Source organism: Procambarus clarkii, chromosome 66, assembly GCF_040958095.1.
Source record: "Procambarus clarkii isolate CNS0578487 chromosome 66, FALCON_Pclarkii_2.0, whole genome shotgun sequence".
Taxonomy (NCBI): Eukaryota; Metazoa; Arthropoda; class Malacostraca; order Decapoda; family Cambaridae; genus Procambarus; species Procambarus clarkii.
Genome location: NC_091215.1, coordinates 23,166,210 through 23,188,944, shown reverse-complemented (window position 1 = coordinate 23,188,944; position 22,735 = coordinate 23,166,210). Strand labels below are relative to the sequence as shown.

The 22,735-nt window shown below is 46.0% G+C and overlaps 1 protein-coding gene across 1 annotated transcript; it reads left to right on the top strand.

The window, feature by feature from the left end:
- The first annotated feature begins 2,453 nt into the window (after positions 1 to 2,453).
- Positions 2,454 to 22,195, top strand: LOC138355265 (uncharacterized). Its single transcript, XM_069310129.1, has 2 exons — positions 2,454 to 2,509; positions 21,643 to 22,195. The coding sequence occupies exons 1-2, from the start codon at positions 2,454 to 2,456 to the stop codon at positions 22,193 to 22,195; spliced, it is 609 nt and encodes a 202-aa protein (XP_069166230.1).
- The last annotated feature ends 540 nt before the right edge of the window (positions 22,196 to 22,735 follow it).

Genomic DNA, 22,735 nt, shown 5'->3' with positions numbered 1-22,735 from the left:
CCTTATCATCATAATTTTCACAATATGAACTTAAAATATTTTATAAATATTTCCTCGTAGATGACATTAACCTCGACAAAGAACATTTTCCAAGAACAGCGTATCCAATTTTGTTTCATTGAACATTACAAAACAGTCTCCCACAGACCCGAGGGATGGAAAAAGAAATGACACATCGTATAGACCAATTTTCTCCACCCAAATGAAAATGAACCTTAGAAAAAATGTCAGAAACTTGTGGATCCCTCGAGTCAGAACCGTGCAATTGTGGCTTTATGAGAGCGGAGGACGCCTCCACCACAGGCAATTGTGGTTCCTCCGACTTATAATGGAGTTCAATAGAGAGTTATTTGGGCCATTGTACTCCTCTGACAACCTGATCCTTTTGATGCAATTGATCCTGTCCAGGGTCGCTTCTCAGGCTCCCCATCCGGGGGATCGTTGATTGGTGTTTGTTCCAGGGAGTTGTTCCAGCGCCGCAGGCCCGGAGTGTAAGTGTTCCAGGGAGGTGTTCCTGCGCCGCAGGCCCGGAGTGTAAGTGTTCCAGGGAGTTGTTCCAGCGCCGCAGGCCCGGAGTGTAAGTGTTCCAGGGAGGTGTTCCAGCGCCGCAGGCCCGGAGTGTAAGTGTTCCAGGGAGTTGTTCCAGCGCCGCAGGCCCGGAGTGTAAGTGTTTCAGGGAGTTGTTCCAGCGCCGCAGGCCCGGAGTGTAAGTGTTCCAGGGAGTTGTTCCAGCGCCGCAGGCCCGGAGTGTAAGTGTTCCAGGGAGGTGTTCCAGCGCCGCAGGTCGGGTGTGTAAGTGTTCCAGGGAGTTGTTCCAGCACCTCAGGCCTGGAGTATAAGTGTTCCAGGGAGGTACTCCAGCGCCTCAGGCCGGGTGTGTAAGTGTTCCAGGGAGGTGTTCCAGCACCTCAGGCCGGGAGAATAAGTGTTCCAGGGAGTTGTTCCAGCACCTCAGGCCGGGTGTGTAAGTGTTCCAGGGAGGTGTTCCAGCACCTCAGGCCGGGTGTGTAAGTGTTCCAGGGAGGTGTTCCAGCACCTCAGGCCGGGTGTGTAAGTGTTCCAGCGAGGTGTTCCAGCACTTACATGAAGAACTACAGGCGCTGTGTTTCACATGTAAGAGAAGTGTGTGTTCACACTATAACCCACTCCAGAGTAATATTGCTAGCAACACCTTTATTAAGAACTTCACGGTTCCGGAGTCGGGAGTCTTGACACTTAAGGATTTCATCTCCGGTATCAAGAGCTTTAGAGCTGACATCTTTATAATTCTTTCTTCTCTGACCCTTGAAAATTTTGGGTCGCATTGTTTTAGTTCCAGAAATTTATCGTTCCAGTTCCAGAAGTGAGACATTGATCGTTCCAGTTCCAGAGTGAGACATTTATCGTTCCAGTTCCAAAAGTGAGACATTTATCATTCCAGAAGTGAGACATTCATCGTTCCAGTTCCAGAAGTGAGACATTGATCGTTCCAGTTCCAGAAGTGAGACATTGATCGTTCCAGTTCCAGAGTGAGACATTTATCGTTCCAGTTCCAAAAGTGAGACATTTATCGTTCCAGTTCCAGAAGTGAGACATTGATCATTCCAGTTCCAGAAGTGAGACATTGATCATTCCAGTTCCAGAAGTGAGACATTGATCATTCCAGTTCCAGAAGTGAGACATTGATCATTCCAGTTCCAGAAGTGCCAGAAGTGTAGCCCCTCAAAGTTCAATGCCACCAGTTAAAAAATTAAGAATTGTTCCAATTCCAAGAATCCTATAATTAAGAACGCAGTCTTTCACTATTAATAATTCAAGAATTTACACATATTCAATAATACCGTCGTGGTATGATCAGCAACGTTAATAACAGTTAGGCGTGGCCAGTAACTGGACGGGTGACCATACTGTTTCATGGAAACTATGCTGCTGATAAGGTGTCCCAGCAACTTATTGACAACTAAAGCTTCTATCTATCTATCCTTGATAGATAGATATAACAATTCCAATCTTATCTTGAGGTTATCTTGAGATGATTTCGGGGCTTTTTAGTGTCCCCGCGGCCCGGTCCTCGACCAGGCCTCCACCCCCAGGAAGCAGCCTGTGACAGCTGACTAACACCCAGGTACCTATTTTACTGCTAGGTAACAGGGGAATAGGGTGAAAGAAACTCTGCCCATTGTTTCTCGCCGGTTCCTGGGATCGAACCCAGGACCACAGGATCACAAGTTCAGCGTGCTGTCCGCTCGGCCGACAATCTCCCAAGATCAAACCTTGTAACTTCAATTTTTTTTTAAATCACAGAGGAAAGAAATTTTTCAAAGCCTTCTAATGTGGTTTAGATTTAGATGTTCTAGATATCGCAATTGCACTAGATAACCCACGTATCGTTTTCTGTTTCTTCCCCAAACCCCCCCAAACACCTGAAGGATCAACACAGGTGTTTAAGACAATCGTACTATCAGTTGCAGATAATGGCGACGATTGCAACCACGTGGGTGTTTGCTATTTGTGCTGATAGGACCGAGCTGTTAGCTCTTGGACTAATCTAATTAGCCCAAGAGCTAATTAGATTAGCTCACACCCTTTCTAATCGTCGGTTATCTGATGTACTGAACATCCGATAAATTTTCCTCTATAATATCTGCTACATATATATTTATCACTCACACACACACACACACACGCACACACACACACACACACACACACACACACACACACACACACACACACACACACGTATCTATCAATAGTCTCAAACACGACCTGTGACACGAATCCCCGTCACCCTAGACAGTGATTGACAGGTGACAGTCACAGCTACCACGAATATAGAGCGCGTAACCCCGGCTAAGCAAGACGGATCACCCCCGGAGCTCTCTATCTCTCTCCTATCTTAAGACAGCCACAAGTCATTCACGAAGCGTTCTCGCGTTCTCTTCCAGTTATCACCAAACTGTAAGACACTTTGTACACTATTCTTACAGACGACTTACGCTTTGTCTTAAGACTTGGACCCCCGAGAATAGGCAAAAGTGTTCACCTCTGCTTCAGGGACCATAAGAATATGAACTTGTGCTTCAGGGACCATAAGAATATGAACCTCTACTTCAGGGACCATAAGAATATGAACTTGTGCTTCAGGGACCATAAGAATATGAACTTGTGCTTCAGGGACCATAAGAATATGAACTTGTGCTTCAGGGGACCATAAGAATATGAACTTGTGCTTCAGGGGACCATAAGAATATGAACTTGTGCTTCAGGGGGGGACCTAAGAATATGAACTTGTGCTTCAGGGACCATAAGAATATGAACTTGTGCTTCAGGGACCATAAGAATATGAACCAGTGCTTCAGGGACCATAAGAATATGAACTTGTGCTTCAGGGACCATAAGAATATGAACTTGTGCTTCAGGGACCATAAGAATATGAACCAGTGCTTCAGGGACCATAAGAATATGAACCAGTGCTTCAGGGGACCATAAGAATATGAACTTGTGCTTCAGGGACCATAAGAATATGAACCAGTGCTTCAGGGACCATAAGAATATGAACCAGTGCTTCAGGGACCATAAGAATATGAACCAGTGCTTCAGGGACCATAAGAATATGAACTAGTGCTTCAGGGGGGACCTAAGAATATGAACCAGTGCTTCAGGGACCATAAGAATATGAACCAGTGCTTCAGGGGCCATAAGAATATGAACTAGTGCTTCAGGGACCATAAGAATATGAACTAGTGCTTCAGGGACCATAAGAATATGAACTTGTGCTTCAGGGACCATAAGAATATGAACTTGTGCTTCAGGGACCATAAGAATATGAACTAGTGCTTCAGGGGGGACCTAAGAATATGAACTAGTGCTTCAGGGGGGACCTAAGAATATGAACTAGTGCTTCAGGGGGGACCTAAGAATATGAACTAGTGCTTCAGGGGGGACCTAAGAATATGAACTAGTGCTTCAGGGGGGACCTAAGAATATAAACTAGTGCTTCAGGGGGGACCTAAGAATATGAACTAGTGCTTCAGGGGGGACCTAAGAATATAAACTAGTGCTTCAGGGGGGACCTAAGAATATAAACTAGTGCTTCAGGGGGGACCTAAGAATATAAACTAGTGCTTCAGGGGGGACCTAAGAATATGAACTAGTGCTTCAGGGGGGACCTAAGAATATGAACTAGTGCTTCAGGGGGGACCTAAGAATATAAACTAGTGCTTCAGGGGGGACCTAAGAATATGAACTAGTGCTTCAGGGGGGACCTAAGAATATGAACTAGTGCTTCAGGGGGGACCTAAGAATATGAACTAGTGCTTCAGGGGGGACCTAAGAATATAAACTAGTGCTTCAGGGGGGACCTAAGAATATAAACTACTCAATATTGATCTTAAATTCGCGGCTAATACTGCCTTTGAACGAGTTACGAAGTCGCATCTCACTCTTCTGTGATTCATTAAACACTTACGAAACCACTGCATCTTTCCTGAAGCCTGGAGGCACAATTTGTATTTATTAAAGCAGTTTACGAAGCGTAACGAAGCTGTTTATATCAATAATAATCTTTCGTACATGTTTCGTACATGTTTCGTACATGTTTCGTACATGTTTCGTACATGTTTCGTACATGACACGTAAATGAACACGTAAATGCCTAAATGATTTAGTTGTCGTCCCCCTGAACATAAGTGAACAAGTTGGGTTTGTGTGTTATGACGAAGAACAGTGCTAGGAGAACAGTGCTAGGAGAACAGTACTAGGAGAACAGTACTAGGAGAACAGTCCTAGGAGAACAGTGTTAGGAGAACAGTCCTAGGAGAACAGTGCTAGGAGAACAGTCCTAGGAGAACAGTCCTAAGAGAACAGTCCTAGGAGAACAATCCTAGGAGAACAGTGCTAGGAGAACAGTCCTAGAAGAACAGTCATAGGAGAACAGTCCTAGGAGAACAGTACTAGGAGAACAGTCATAGGAGAACAGTACTAGGAGAACAGTCCTAGGAGAACAGTGTTAGGAGAACAGTGTTAGGAGAACAGTCCAAGGTCTCTACATCGACTCAAACTCAAGTCAGCTTGAATAAGTCGATGTAGAGAGTAGTACTGATCTTTCAGGGTGACCTGGCCCTAGGTGTATGATAGGCCTGGTCAAGGACCGGGCCGCGGGGACGTTGAGCCCCGAGGTAATGACTCATTCGTGGGGTCTTCATTTATTTGCAAGACTGTTAAATGCGTCTCAGGTTTGACTGATGGTTATCTTGAGGTTATCTTGAGATGATTTTGGGGCTTTAGTGTCCCCGCGGCCCGGTCCTCGACCAGGCCTCCACCCCCAGGAAGCAGCCAGTGACAGCTGACTAACACCCAGGTACCTATTTTACTGCTAGGTAACAGGGGCATAGGGTGAAAGAAACTCTGCCCATTGTTTCTCGCCGGCGCCTGGGATCGAACCCAGGACCACAGGATCACAAGCCCCGCGTGCTGTCTGCTCGGCCGAACGTGAATAGATTTACCATATAACTGCTCTGAGACGACCCAACACTTTTTTGCAAGGTCGGCGTTCGATCCCCCGATGGCTCAAGTAGTTCATGGACACCATTTCTCTCTCCCCCCCCTCTCTGTCTTATGTTAATTCCTTAGTCTGTCTCATATCCCTTCCACGTGCTATACCGCCATACTGGCTTAGTGATTTCTCTTGATAGTGCTGTTGTTAGTCTGTCTCATATCCCTTTTTGTTATAGTTGAAGACGATCAAGGTAACTGTGAGATTATTCAACTGTTTGGAAGAACAAAAAACAGTCTGTTATTGATATGCTGCCAACAGGTTCATTACTAAGTGCAACTAGGACTTAATTGGCTTGTTAGCCCACGACTCTGGTTGGATATTGTTAGATAGGATTAGGCAGTGATGTGGTGGAGGCTGACTCCATACACAGTTTCAAGTGTAGATATGATAGAGCCCAGTAGGCTCAGTACACCAGTTGATTGACAGTTGAGAGGCGGGACCAAAGAGCCAAAGCTCAACCCCCGCAAGGACAACTAGGTGAATACACCCCCTCCCCCCCACACACATAAGAAACAATAGACAGTAAATAATAGACTTGTGTCGCTGAGAAATCTTCCGTACAAAGTGCTGGAGAAAGTAATCAAGTTGAGAATAGCGGAGGAGCAGGAGAAAGAGAGAGAGAGAGAGAGAGAGAGAGAGAGAGAGAGAGAGAGAGAGAGAGAGAGAGAGAGAGAGAGAGAGAGAGAGAGAGAGAGAGAGAGAGAGAGAGAGAGAGAGACAGAGAGAGAGAGAGAGAGAGAGAGAGAGAGAGAGAGAGAGAGAGAGAGAGAGAGAGAGAGAGAGAGAGAGAGAGAGAGAGAGAGAGAGATGAGATGGGAGAGGTAAGAACAGAGGAGAAAGAACACAACCTCCAGCAGAGGAAAGATCTTGGATGCTGACGTCACACACAAAGCTGTTCTTGACTGAGAGGGGTGAAAAGGGGCCAAGGGAAAGGGGGGAGGAGAGAAGGACCGGAGGAAAGGGGGGAAGGTGAGAGAGAATTTTATTATTATTATTATTATTATTATTATTATTATTATTATTTTTTCTACCACAGACGTGGCCAGACATTTACAATGCTAACCAGCATATATATATCCATTTTCTTCTGTCCTCCATGGACAGGGTTAGAGATCTGTTAAACATATAATTCAGTGATTTATTGAACAATTAACCACAGAAGGTGATTGTAGTGCTTTTAAAAATGCTAATCTAACCTACAGACATAAATACACAGATTTACACCTGAGAGGGTTGTAAATAGAGGGTAAAAGGGGGGTGCGGGAGAGGGGAGACGAGAGGGAGGGAGGGGAGACGGGAAGGAGGGGATGTCTGGAAGGGGAAGAGGAAGGGGAAGAAAAAGGGAAAGAGGAAGGGGGTGTAAGGGAAATGTATATAGAGAGCAGAGGGGGACATGAAAGAATATTGAGTCTGAGGGATAACTAGAATATATATAAATATATATAAAGGGGGGGGGGGGTGTTATCAGCTCTGGTACTGTTTGTAGGGGACCCCCAGCCTTGATGAAGAGGATATGCAGCACCCAGGGAGAGAGAGAGAGGGGAGGGTTCCATTGTGGAGGTCCCACATGCGCTGGCACATATTGTCTTCTATCACTATCTCTTATTATATGTTTGTAATTATTTTATTTGAAACGTTATTACATAAAATGGGTTACAACATTGGTTACATACGCGGTACAAAGTTACCACAGACTATCGAGTTCCTCCAGCTCCTCCGATGGCGGGCAGGAACCATGGATGCAGTGTGCATTTCCCCCCTCTGTATCGCCACGCTAAGGAGCTTGGAAAATTGGAGCTGGCGACTCTAGAGTCTTTTATTGCTTCGACTAGCTTAGAACCCAAACCCTTCAAAAAAACTAGTGGCACTTTTACCCCAAAACCATGCATCTCTGTGACAATCTTTGGAGGCAAAGTTGCAATGGTAATCCAGTTGTCTGTATTTGTGAGTTCTGACTGATTTCCTGAGAGCGGCAGCACCAGCAGGCTGTGCAACGCTGAAATCAGTGTAAGTGTAAACTAGGGTTGATACGCACGCGTAGTCTCATAACAACTGTTTACCGCTCTTCCAATGGTTTACTGTTATATCCCATCTGGGAGACCAACAGGATTGTCAATTTATGGGGTATTAGGTAATATGGGGGCTCTCTCTCTGCTGGACATCCGGCTATGGTAAGGTTCCTATTAATGTTGTTAATAACTTCGAGTAACACCACTCCCACACATCACCCGGCTTCCACTCCTTATTTTTTCAACACTCACTTTATCCCTTCAAAACCCTTTCTTGGCCTACACCCCCCCCCCACCCATCACCATTCCACCCCTACACTACACCCCTCACCCCATTTCCCCTCCCCCATACCTTACCCCCCTCTTTCACCCTCCCATCCCATCAATATACCTCTTCATTATTCTATACGAATTACACTATACTTCACTATATTCCTCCCAGTTCCACAATACCCCTCCCATATAACCCCCTTTCCCATATACGCCTTCCACTACAGCAAAATTGGCCTACAAGAATACAAAAAAAAAAAATACAAAAAATAAACCGCATATTGGTCGAAAGTTTTGGGGGGTTTTCATGACAAAAAGATTTCGTAACTGGGGCTTCCGTAGCCAATCAGCAGACGACCCTATCCAACCCTGACGGACGGGGCTATTGTTTCCTAATTACAGGTGCTGTACTAATGATTGGGTGGTAGGGGGGGGGGGGGGTAGGAGGGAGGTATTGGGCGGGCGAGGAGGGGAGGGTGGGGGGGGAGTGTGGATGTTGGGGAGAGGGGTAGGGGGGGGGGGGGTAAGGAGCATGTCTGGGATGCTCCCGGACGCAGGTTCGAATCCTCGTCACGGCCCTAGTGGATTTGTTCGGGTAAGGAGCAGTCCATGGGGGGGAAAGAGGAGGGGGGTGGGTGTATAGGCCTGTGTATTCGATTGATAAAGATTAAGCCACACATAAGAGGCGGCACGGGCATGAATAACCCGTAACTGTGTATTCACGTTGTTGTTGTTGTTATAGATTCAGCTACTCGGAACAAGTTCCAAGTAGCACGGGCTATGGTGAGCCCGTAACTTACCTGGCACAGGAGCGGGGCAAGTAGCAAGTAACACCCATTACATCATCCTGTAAATACTGAACCCATTACAGCATCTTGTAAATACAGAACCCACTACAGCATCATGTAAATACAGAACCCACTACAGCATCCTGTAAATACAGAACCCACTATAGCATCCTGTAAATACAGAACCCACTACAGCATCCTGTAAATACAGAACCCACTACAGCATCCTGTAAATACAGAACCCACTACAGCATCCTGTAAATACTGAACCCACTACAGCATCCTGTAAATACAGAACCCACTACAGCATCCTGTAAATACAGAACCCACTACAGCATCCTGTAAATACAGAACCCACTACAGCATCCTGTAAATACAGAACCCACTATAGCATCCTGTAAATACAGAACCCACTACAGCATCCTGTAAATACAGAACCCACTACAGCATCCTGTAAATACAGAACCCACTATAGCATCTTGTAAATACAGAACCCACTACAGCATCCTGTAAATACAGAACCCACTACAGCATCCTGTAAATACAGAACCCACTACAGCATCCTGTAAATACAGAACCCACTACAGCATCCTGTAAATACAGAACCCACTACAGCATCTTGTAAATACAGAACCCACTACAGCATCTTGTAAATACAAGCCTCCACAGATCTTCAACCCCCCCCCCCCCTGCACATCTGATCTTAAACTAAACAAGTGTTCCAGCGGATAAATGAAACATTCCGTTGAGCATCGTAAGATTTACCGGATCCTAAGCTAATTTCTCCGAGTATGACTGGTGGCCATTGAGAGCAGCAAGAGTCTTCCCCTCCCCCGTGGAGTGTGTGTGTGTGTGTGTGTGTGTGTGTGTGTGTGTGTGTGTGTGTGTGTGTGTGTGTGTGTGTGTGTGTGTGTGTGTGTGTGCGTGTGTGTGTGCGTGTGTGTGTGTGTGTGTGTGTGTGTGTGTGTGTGTGTGTGTGTGTGTGTGTGTGTGTGAGTGAGTTGTTAATGGAGGGCAGCAAACCCTTGTTTAAGTCCAGATGACAAATCACTTAAACGTCAAACACCTGTCGAGTCAGTACAAGTTTTTGTCTTGTTTTTCTTTCTTTATGGGCTGAACGCAGCTGTTACTTGATTGAGAATTTCTTCCGGCATCGGATGATATACACGTACCATAAATCCGCTCAAGGAATGATATATATATATATTTATATATCACCCTTAGAGTGTGGTCAAGCGTGTCCGGCAACGAATCCGTATTGGAGCTGTTGTTGCAATACGGATTCACAAGAACGGCATTCGAGGCGCCATTAAGGAATCAGACGAATTCTGAATGTCTCACGAACGGGATAGAGGATCGGGAGGTAATTTAGCAACTAGATAACCAAGATAACTACTAAAACCCAAATGGAAGGGGGAAGGATGAGGCTAGGAGGGAAGAGGGAGGATGAGGCTAGGAGTGGGGAGGGGAGGATGAGGCTAGGAGGGGTGGCATTATTCTTAGTTAATGTTAGGAGTTAGCATAATTGGTTAATTATCCTAATACCACACCACCTGCTCACACAATGTTAATTATCTCACAAACATACAAAGGAACGTTTAAATCTTCATTCGAATACAGGAATAATTTAGCACACTTGCTCGTTACAGAAGAAAACTGTATGCTGTAATTATATTAGCCGCCTAAATACTATTTATAGGTTGATAAAGGTTTATAAGTGTGTGTGTCTTATCTGGGCCATGAAGACACCATTATTTAGATACATATCAACGCGGAACTGCATTATTTGCATACATATAAACGCGGAATTGCGTTATTTGCATACATATCAACGCGGAACTGCATTATTTGCATACATATCAACGCGCAACTGCATTATTTGAATACATATCAACGCGCAACTGCATTATTTGAACACATATCAACGCGCAACTGCATTATTTGAATACATATAAACGCGGAACTACATCATTTGCATACATATTAACGCGGAACTGCCTTATTTGAATACATGTCCATTAGAACCTGCATTGCTTGGATAATGACTAATATACAGCAGTATTGTTAAGATACAGGACCATGGACCACTGCAATTTGGATATAAGTCTATTGGCTTTTTATAAACAGGCCATCTGAGTGGATTCTCGCTGCACGATGGATTCTATTTTTTGGGGAAACAGGGCATCAGCCGAGCTTCTGATGGATCAGGCTGATCCTTAAGAAGCTGGGCTCTTTGGCTATTGGATGACACAGTTTGGTGATGCAAGTTGTTGAATTGGGCCCAGAAATCACTTAAAATATGACCCGAAAAGTGTGAAAAATCTAACTCATGCATGAAACTCTCTGGTCTTATCGTAGCCTAACCTAACCTAGCCTAACCTAACCTAGCCTAACCTAACCTAGCCTAACCTAACCTAACCTAGCCTAACCTAACCTAACCTAGCCTAACCTAACCTAACCTAACCTAACCTAACCTAGCCTAACCTAACCTAACCTAGCCTAACCTAACCTAGCCTAACCTAACCTAACCTAGCCTAACCTAACCTAACCTAACCTAACCTAGCCTAACCTAACCTAACCTAACCTAGCCTAACCTAACCTAACCTAACCTAACCTAACCTAACCTAGCCTAACCTAACCTAACCTAGCCTAACCTAACCTAACCTAACCTAACCTAACCCAACCTAACCTTTCTCCTGATAATCACCTCACCTGGAATACGACCCGCCAAATCGTTTTAACGACCAAGTATCCAATCATTGATGGCTCAACGGAGGCCGGGTAGTTAAGGATTGGCGCCCAGTCAATCTTCTATCTTGAGGTTATCTTGAGATGATTTCGGGGCTTTAATGTCCCCGCGGCCCGGTCCTCGACCAGGCCTCCACCCCCAGGAAGCATCCCGTGACAGCTGACTAACACCCAGGTACCTATTTTACTGCTAGGTAACAGGGGGGCATAGGGTGAAAGATACTCTGCCCATTGTTTCTCGCCGGCGCCCGGGATCGAACCCGGGACCCCAGGATCACAAGTCCAGCGTGCTGTCCGCTCGGCCGACCGGCTCCCTGCTCCCTGGTCTAGCTGACAGAGTGAGACAGAAAAATAAAGGCAAAGACAGAGACAGAGAGAGATAAATAGAAATATAAGACAGGCAGAGAGAGACACAGAGACAGGGAAAGACAGACAGTGTCTCCCCTGCAGACAGACATACAGACAGACAGACAGACAGACAGACAGACAGACAGACAGACATACAGACAGACAGACAGACAGACAGACAGACAGACAGACAGACAGACTCCACCCCGATTATCTTCAAACATTCCCATTAATTACACACATCCCACGGATTAATATCATGGAATTCTACTTATACGTCACTGTGGTGTCTGTCTATCTATCTGTCTGTCTGTCTGTCTGTCTGTCTGTCTGTCTGTCTGTCTGTCTGTCTGTCTGTCTGTCTGTCTGTCTGCAGGGGAGACACTGTCTGTCCAAAGTGTACACCATAATAAAAAAAAACAAGGGGGGGGGGTGGTAGGAGAAGTGAACACACTTTCGTATTCAGAGTTAAATGGCAAGTTTTTCCCTGAATGCTCTGTGTTCCCTTCTCTGAGGCTGTGGGTCCCTATAATTGCACCAGTGGTGGTACCCCCCTATATATATATATATATATATATATATATATATATATATATATATATATATATATATATATATATATATATATATATATATATATATATTCGAGTCTTTGAGCCTTAAACCAGCTGTCAACGACATGGAGGAAAACTGCTTCAATACGGCACAAAAACTAATATAGAAAACGAGGAGTTGTGAACAAAAATTCTAATTCTTTTCTAAAAGCGAGAAATGTTAAGTCGAGGGGAAGCCGTGTGTGTGTGTGTGTGTGTGTGTGTGTGTGTGTGTGTGTGTGTGTGTGTGTGTGTGTGTGTGTGTGTGTGTGTGTGTGTGTGTGTGTCGAAATCAACCAATCCGTTAAAAATACGACGTGCTATTAACAATTTAAAGCCCCGTTACATTGACGAGTCATATGCCATCAAAATAAGGTTAGGTGGGTTGGTTGGGTTCATATGTTTGAGGATTGGCAGGCCAGTTGCGATTTGTTTTTGTTTTTATGGAGTAGCAAATCGAGAGAGAAAACGGGCAGGTGCAACATAGCCTCCAATCAGCCACACACTGATTAACTGATTGGAAACCCTGATTGGGTTGCAATGAGCTTTGCAAAATGCAAGATTTGTCACTCTACCAATCAGGCCAGGAGGATCAGAATTAGGAAGTCTACCTCTCTCTCTCTCTCCCTCTCTCTGTCTGTTTTTCTCTCTGTCTCTCTCTCTGTCTCTCTCTCTCTCTCTCTCTCTCTCTCTCTCTCTCTCTCTCTCTCTCTCTCTGTCTCTCTGTCTCTCTGTCTCTCTGTCTCTCTCTCTGTCTCTCTCTCTCTCTCTCTCTCTCTCTCTCTCTCTCTCTCTCTCTCTCTCTCTCTCTCTCTCTCTCTCTGTCTCTCTGCCTCTCTGTCTCTCTCTCTGTCTGTCTCTCTGTCTCTCTCTCTCTCTCTCTCTCTCTCTCTCTCTCTCTCTCTCTCTCTCTCTCTCTCTCTCTCTCTCTCTCATGTATATATGAATGTCACAACGTCATGCACATATATAAAGATACAGTAAATATAGATATAACTCTATCTATAGATAGATACAGATAGATGTGTAATATTGGCCAGAATTGTACCAAAGTAGCCAGGTGGAGGAGGCGGCGGTTGGGGTCAATACATCACACCAATCAACGAGTCAATATCAATTGAACGCAACTGACAACGATGCAAATAAACCAAGAGAGAGGTGAAGGGGGTGCCTGTGTGCTGACTCCGCCCACAGGCCGCCCACAGGCCGCCCACAGGCCGCCCACAGGCCGCCCACACCCCTCCCTCACACACACAGCCCACACACCGCACTTTAGTATCCATTCCGCCTCGTTAGTATTTTGGTAGGCCTTAATAGCCCTCCAAAAGGTTTCATAGGCCTTAATAACTCTCCAAAAGGCTGATAGGGCTTCATAAATCTCCCAAAAATGGTGTATAGGCCTAAATAAATTTCCCCCAAACGGTTGATAGGCTTTAATTCAGTGTGGGGCCAAACCACCTCCGTTTCGAGGGCTGGATTGACGTGGATAGAAGGCAATCAAGGAGAAATAGAAAGCAGACAGCGTGCTAAAGACACCGAAAGAGAGAGAGAGAGAGAGAGAGAGAGAGAGAGAGAGAGAGAGAGAGACTGAGACAGCGAGAGACATAGCAAGAGGTAGATTACATGAAAAGCACCAAAGGGGATACAATAGCGGCTAGAATTAACGACACAGGAAGAGAGGCAACTAGCCGACTAACGAGCAGTACAGAGTTGCAGCATTAGCTCCTCTAGAGCACAGCATGTTGCAAAATCATGCTTAATGCTGAACCCAGCCATACATAACCCCCACACCTAAACCATCCCCCATTTCTGTCCAGCATTTACACACCTACACCCACCTCCACACACACACAGACACACACACACACACACACACACACACACACACACACACACACACACACACACACCCAGGAAGCAGCGCGTAACAGCTGTCTAACTCCCAGGTACCTATTTGCTGCTAGGTAACAGGGGGCATCAGGGGTTATCTTGAGGTTATCTTGAGATGATTTCGGGGCTTTTAGTGTCCCCGCGGCCCGGTCCTCGACCAGGCCTCCACCCCCAGGAAGCAGCCCGTGACAGCTGACTAACACCAAGGTACCTATTTTACTGCTAGGTAACAGGGGGGGGCATAGGGTGAAACAAACTCTGCCCATTGTTTCTCGCCGGCGCCTGGGATCGAACCCATAACCACAGGATCACATGTCCAGCGTGCTGTCCGCTCGGCCGACCGGCTCCCCTCTCGTATCATCCTCACACCTTCATCTCCCGTATTCATCAACATCACCAACAACGTTTTCAACGGAGGATCAACGTTTGCAACCACGATTAATCATGCTTTCAACATCGTTCGAGAGAATCGTAATTTATATTACTGAGTCAAACGTTTCTTTGCCCTCAGGACGGGAGACATCTCCCGTCACGCAGGGTGCAGTCGCGCCTCCACAGATCTCCAGTATCATCTCTTGATACTGGTAATGGCTCAAAAGGGCCACCACTTTCGGGCTATTCATGCCCGTGCCACCTCTTGGGTGGCTTAATCTTCATCAATCATCAATCTTTGCGCTTTCTCACAGGGGGAGACATCTCCCGTCACGCAGGGTGCAGTCGCACCTCCACAGATCTCCAGTATCAGCTCTTGATACTGGTAATGGCTCAAAAGGGCCACCACTTACGGGCTATTCATGCCCGTGCCACCTCTTGGGTGGCTTAATCTTCATCAATCATCAATCAATCTTTTTTGCCCTGAGACTTATTATCACTAATTATTTTTTTGTGCAGAATTGCAAGCGAAATATAATGACTATATAACATTCAATATATATCTATGGGAATGTGTGTTTGTCGGCCCAAAAGGTGGTTCAACTCTGAAGGGTGACTGATCTAAGGTACGGGAGCAACATAGACAGGCATTTCCAATGACGCTTGCCAGTTTTCTTTCTGTTATTGCTATAATATATGAGCTTCAGCCATCCATTCCTACAGTTCTACTCCTTAATTTGTAATTCCATCTGCATTTGTGTATATAAGTTTGACGATAACGTTCTGCAGGTGGGGGCTACGAGCCAAACCATATAGGCCTATACCAACAGACGGCATATATCTCTTCTAATATCGCGATCCTATATATATATATATAGGCCTACCCTCATTATAAGCTGCCTCTAGGGAAGCACTAGACTACAATCATTGTAGGCCTCTCCTACTGCTAGCCTGTAGGCCTACAATCACTTCAGAAAATAGCCATTCCTGGCGAATCCAGGTCATCGCGGACAGCTTGCCAAGGCAGGATGAACCCTTGGATAATTACCCCCCCCCCCCCTAATTATGGATAATTCCCGAACGAGAGGGATAAAAGTAACAGAGAAAATGGGTGCACAAATTCGTATCTTTAACATCTTCTCTGGAAAGTTAATATTCGCAGCCAGAGGAAAATATATATATGGCCGAATGGCACGCTTATTACAGTGGATTAAGTGATCAACAATTGATGGCTTATTAATTGACCTTTAATTACTCATTATCTATAATTGCCGCTAATTTTACTGTGGCCTGTTTAGAGGTATAGGCAAAATAAGGAGTTTGTGTTTTTATGTAGCTTACAGCTGTTGCTTCTTGAAGGATATCGAAGCCTGTCAAAGTAGGGGGGGAGGATATCGAAACCTCTCAGAGGGAGTGAAGATATCGAAACCTCTCAAGGATAACAGGCTGTCAAGCCAGCGTCAAGTTTGAAGTAATTACGCTGAAGGGAGACCGTACAACCCTAGATAACCTCTATCCAATATATCGAGACCGCTATCCTCCTTTAGTCAATGGAGCGTCGTTTTCATGGTGATTTAACCAAAGGCTGTAGTCGATAGCGTACATAAGAGGAGACATTAAGTGTGATAGCAAGTCGTATATTGAGGCGATTTTAGCAGAACTTTGGGATGCTGAGCATACATAATAAGGGTGATTGGGATGCTGAGCATACATAATAAGGGTGATTGGGATGCTGAGCATACATAATAAGGGTGATTGGGATGCTGAGCATACATAATAGGGTGATTGGCATGCTGAGCATACATAATAGGGTGATTGGGATGCTGAGCATACATAATAAGGGTGATTGGGATGCTGAGCATACATAATAAGGGTGATTGGGATGCTGAGCATACATAATAAAGGTGATTGGGATGCTGAGCATACATAATAAGGGTGATTGGGATGCTGAGCATACATAATAGGGGGATTGGGATGCTGAGCATACATAATAAGGGTGATTGGGATGCTGAGCATACATAATAGGGTGATTGGCATGCTGAAGATGTAGGACAGGGTGTTTGGCTTGTTATCCAATCCAATATCCAATCCCTACCTTATCCAACAGCATCCCCATTCCAAATCTAGCATTAACATATGTTTTCTTCACGGTGATTGCTGTTGGGTTCGCGCCCAACAGGGTCGGGTTAGGATTGGTAGAAAAAAAATAGGCGCCACATGACACTGACAAAATTGCCCCTCCTCCCCCCCCTCCCTACAATACATCTCACAATACCATCATGAATCATATTTGAATTATTATCATTCTATTGCTATATCGTAAAATAATTCAACTTGTCATATTTTGGCCGTAATAGGCGAATCTGTGCATACGAGGAGCCATCAACCCGGAATAAGTATTACTGGATGGCTCACCACTATGAGAGAGAGAGAGAGAGAGAGAGAGAGAGAGAGAGAGAGAGAGAGAGAGAGAGAGAGAGAGAGAGAGAGAGAGAGAGAGAGAGAGAGAGAGAGAGAGAGAGAGAGGGAGAGGGAAAGAGAGAGAGAGAGAGAGAGAGAGAGAGAGAGAGAGAGAGAGAGAGAGAGAGAGAGAGAGAGAGAGAGAGAGAGAGAGAGAAAGAAGAGAGAAAAGAGAGGCAGACAGAAAGAGACAAAGAAATATAGACAGAAAGAGACCCAGAGACAGAAAGAAAGAGACAGAAAGAGACCCAGAGACAGAAAGAAAGAGACAGAAAGAGACCCAGAGACAGAAAGAAAGAGACAGAAAGAGACCCAGAGACAGAAAGAAAGACAGACATGGAGCCACAGACAAACTGTATTCTCCCTCCCCAATCCCCCTCCCCCTAATCCCCCCCTAATCCCCCCCTAATCACCCCCAATCCCCCTTCCCTAATCCCCCCCAATCCCCGTCACCATCACATCCACCAATAAGTTCAAATTCCCATCACAAAACACCGCCAATCTCGCCCTTATTAACGCGACCATTTCTGCCCCAACAGCTCAGCGCCCTCTATAACTGCTCTTGCCCTGTTGCAAGCAGTTATAGGGGCTGCACTTGCCCATTAGACCGACCGAACGGGGTCTCAAGATGGGTTTGCTCGATAAATACGAAATAGGGAGTGGCTCAGATGGGTGTTTGGAAGGATAGTGGGTTTCAGGCGGTGGTATGGGCATCAGTGGGTACGAGAGGGGGTTTCAGGCGGTGGTATGGGCATCAGTGGGTACGAGAGGGGGTTTCAGGCGGTGGTATGGGCATCAGTGGGTACGAGAGGGGGTTTCAGGCGGTGGTATGGGCATCAGTGGGTACGAGAGGGGGTTTCAGGCGGTGGTATGGGCATCAGTGGGTACGAGAGGGGGTTTCAGGCGGTGGTATGGGCATCAGTGGGTACGAGAGGGGGTTTCAGGCGGTGGTATGGGCATCAGTGGGTACGAGAGGGGGTTTCAGGCGGTGGTATGGGCATCAGTGGGTACGAGAGGGGGTTTCAGGCGGTGGTATGGGCATCAGTGGGTACGAGAGGGGGTTTCAGGTCGGGTGCCGGTACGCGAAACGGGTTTTTGGAAGCGGTAAATAATGGGGGCTGATATTAGCATAATTGTACTGACCACTTGCTCCGGTTTCGCATTTATTCTTTACACGTATTGTCTCCCCGCTGTGTGGAGGTGTGTGTGTGTGTGTGTGTGTGTGTGTGTGTGTGTGTGTGTGTGTGTGTGTGTGTGTGTGTGTGTGTGTGTGTGTGTGTGTGTGTATTCACCTAGTTGTGTTTGCGGGGTTGAGCTTTGCTCTTTCGGCCAGCTTCTCAACTGTCAATCAACGGTGTGTGTGTGTGTGTGTGTGTGTGTGTGTGTGTGTGTGTGTATGTGTGTGTGTGTGTGTGTGTGTGTGTGTGTGTGTGTGTGTGTGTGTGTGTGTGTGTGTGTGTATTCACCTAGTTGTGTTTGCGGGGGTTGAGCTTTGCTCTTTCGGCCAGCTTCTCAACTGTCAATCAACGGTGTGTGTGTGTGTGTGTGTGTGTGTGTGTGTGTGTGTGTGTGTGTGTGTATGTGTGTGTGTGTGTGTGCGGGGGTTAAGCTTTGGCTCTTTGGTCCCGCCTCTCAACAATCAACTGGTGTACAGATTCCTGAGCCTACTGGGCTCTATCATATCTACATTTGAAACTGTGTATGGAGTCAGCCTCCACCACATCACTGCCTAATGCATTCCATCTGTTAACTACTCTGACACTGAAAAAAGTTATTTCTAATATCTCTGTGGCTCATTTGGGTACTCAGTTTCCACCTGTGTCCCCTTGTTCGTGTTCCACCCGTGTTAAAGAGTTTGTCTTTGTCCACCCTGTCAATTCCCCTGAGAATTTTGTAGGTGGTGATCATGTTTCCATATTATACATGGTTATCTTATCAGGTTAATTGAGCGTTAAATAATGATCTTAACTACTGATATTTATTCACTTATATTTATTCAATATATCGTTTCGAACTGTTATTCACATGACCCCTGGCGCAGGATTCGTCAGGCTAAGTACGAAACATCTACATCTTTCACACAATTACCTCGGCATAGTTTGGAGTTTATTACACCGTTAACGACCTTCAGAGCAATTCGAGTCTGACCGCCACAATAATACCCATAGAATGCGACGTTTAGAAACCCCTAAACTGTTTTATTAACCCTGTCGCCATGAACCAGGAAAGATGCACCGGTTTCGTCATTGGACACTATTAACTATGCTGAGTAACTATATATTGAATAATAACTATTTAATAACAAAATATATTGGATAATAACTATATTGAATAATAACTATAGTACATAACTATATATTGAATTATAGTTATAATGAATGATTATAGATTAGATAATAACTACAGGAAAGGCAAGACATTAACCAAGAGAGCAAATTGGAAGAAATTATAAGTGTGTCGTTTAAATACCTGTAACCCCCCCCCTCGTCCTTTCACCCCCCCATTCTCCAGCTGTCTGTCTGTCTGTCTGTCTGTCTGTCTGTCTGTCTGTCTGTCTGTCTGTCTGTCTGTCTGTCTGTCTGTCTGTCTCACAAACACACACACACACCTCACAATCCTGGAAAACAGAAGAGTAAGGGGAGACATGATAACCACCTACAAAATTCTCAGGGGAATTGACAGGGTGGACAAAGACAAACTTTTCAGCACGGGTGGAACACGAACAAGGGGACACAGGTGGAAGCCTAGTACCCAGATGAGCCACAGAGACATTAGAAAGAATTGTTTTCAGTGTCAGAGTAGTTAATAAATGGAATGCATTAGGAAGTGATGTGGTGGAGGCTGACTCCATACACAGTTTCAAGTGTAGATATGATAGAGCCCAGTAGACTCAGGAACCTGTACACCAGTTGATTGACAGTTGAGAGGCGGGACCAAAGAGCCAGAGCTCAACCCCCGAAAACACAACTAGGTGAGTACACACACACACACACACGCGCACACACACACACACACACACACACACACACACACACACACACACACGCGCACACACACACACATGCAAGCTGATGGAGAAGATTGTGCGAAAAAAACTAGTGGAGCATCTGGAGCGAAGGAACTTTGTAACACAGCATCAACATGGGTTCAGGGATGGCAGGTCCTGCCTCACAGGGTTACTTGAATTCTACGACCAGGCAACAAAAATAAGGCAAGAAAGAGAAGGGTGGGCAGACTGCATATTTTTGGATTGTCAGAAAGCCTTTGATACAGTGCCACACAAGAGGCTAGTGCGAAAGTTGGAGATGCAGGCTGGAGTGAGAGGGAAGGTACTCCGGTGGATAGAGGAATACCTAAGCAACAGGAGACAACGAGTCTGTGTGAGGGGTGAAGTCTCAGATTGGCGAGACGTCACAAGTGGAGTCCCGCAGGGGTCAGTCCTCGGACCTATACTGTTTCTGGTATATGTAAATGATCTCCCAGAGGGTATAGATTCGTTCCTCTCAATGTTTGCCGACGATGCAAAAATTATGAGGAGGATTGAAACAGAGGATGATAGTAGGAGGCTACAAGATGACCTGGATAGACTGAGTGAATGGTCCAACAAATGGCTGTTGAAGTTCAACCCGAGTAAATGCAAAGTAATGAAACTAGGCAGTGGAAACAGGAGGCCAGGCACAGGATACAGAATAGGAGATGAAGTACTTAATGAAACAGACAGAGAGAAAGATCTAGGAGTTGATATCACACCAAACCTGTCTCCTGAAGCCCACATAAAGAGAATAACGTCTGCGGCATATGCGAGGCTGGCTAACATCAGAACGGCGTTCAGGAACCTGTGTAAGGAATCATTCAGAATCTTGTACACCACATATGTAAGACCAATCCTGGAGTATGCGGCCCCAGCATGGAGCCCGTACCTTGTCAAGCACAAGACGAAGCTGGAAAAAGTCCAAAGGTATGCTACTAGACTAGTCCCAGAACTAAGAGGCATGAGTTATGAGGAAAGGCTGCGGGAAATGCACCTCACGACACTGGAAGACAGAAGAGTAAGGGGAGACATGATCACAACCTACAAAATCCTCAGGGGAATCGACCGGGTAAACAAGGACGAACTTTTCAACACTGGTGGGACGCGAACAAGGGAACACAGGTGGAAGCTGAGTACCCAAATGAGCCACAGAGACGTTAGAAAGAACTTTTTCAGTGTCAGAGTAGTTAGCAAATGGAATGCATTAGGAAGTGATGTGGTGGAGGCTGACTCCATTCACAGTTTCAAATGTAGATATGATAGAGCCCAATAGGCTCAGGAATCTGTACACCAGTTGATTGACGGTTGAGAGGCGGGACCAAAGAGCCAGAGCTCAACCCCCGCAAGCACAATTAGGTGGGTACAATTAGGTGAGTACACACACATACACACACACACACCCGCCTACACACACACACACACACACACACACACACACACACACACACACACAGCACGTTTAAGAGCCCCCCGTCACCTGCACATCTCACAAACGACAGGAACGACAATGCTTTTCTTATTGCTGCCTGCAACACCGGCCTCCGGGGGAAACGTTTTTGTACCCATCATTATTATTAAACTTCTTGCGTGCCAGGCTCGTGGTTCGCTGCCAGCCGTACGAGCACAGGGAGGTGGGTCGCTGCCAGCCGTATGATCACAGGGAGGTGGGTCGCTGCCAGCCGTACGAGCACAGGGAGGTGGGTCGCTGCCAGCCGTACGAGCACAGGGAGGTAGGTCACTGCCATACGTACGAGCACAGGGAGGTAGGTCACTGCCAGACGTACGAGCACAGGGAGGTGGGTCACTGCCAGACGTACGAGCACAGGGAGGTGGGTCGCTGCCAGCCGTACGAGCACAGGGAGGTGGGTCACTGCCAGACGTACGAGCACAGGGAGGTGGGTCGCTGCCAGCCGTACGAGCACAGGGAGGTGGGTCGCTGCCAGACGTACGAGCACAGGGAGGTGGGTCGCTGCCAGCCGTACGAGCACAGGGAGGTGGGTCGCTGCCAGCCGTACGAGCACAGGGAGGTGGGTCGCTGCCAGCCGTACGAGCACAGGGAGATGGGTCGCTGCCAGCCGTACGAGCACAGGGAGGTAGGTCACTGCCAGCCGTACGAGCACAGGGAGGTGAGTCGCTGCCAGCCGTAGGACCAAACGAGGCAGGCTGAACCGCATTCCATACAAACAGACAACAATAAGGGTGTGACATCACACTATCAAACTTCAGCAGCATAGTTTTGTACATTTAAATTTATTACATAACTTTTTTGCATTACCAGATTCTTCATACATACATACACAGTTATAGAAATACATATGTATATACACATTCTTTATCATCCTTAATTTACGTCTGAAGCTAGACACGAACACAACACAATTATTAATGATGATAACAGAGTCCATTTCATGAGGATTTCGTGTTGGCTTCCGAATACACTGATGAGTTGATGAGTTAGTCAATGAATCTGCCTTTAAAGGAGCTACTGCTTATAACTCCTGGATTGCCTGTAATCACCTTGAGAACAATTACACCCCACAAACTTGCTACACAACCTTGTAGATTCGAGACAAAATATAATCAACATTATCAATCACATCTATCATCGTATGCAACGAGAATAACCACAGATCTATGGATCATAAAATCCTCAGACTCCTATATGTCACTACTGCTCGGCTTAAAGT

Bases quoted from the DNA above. Each gene is read 5' to 3' on its own strand.
- LOC138355265 (XM_069310129.1), top strand. From the start codon at position 2,454: ATGGCGACGATTGCAACCACGTGGGTGTTTGCTATTTGTGCTGATAGG. The intron at 2,510-21,642 runs GTTAGCTCTTGG...CTTGCGTGCCAG, and splicing joins TGTGCTGATAGGACCGAGCT to GCTCGTGGTTCGCTGCCAGC.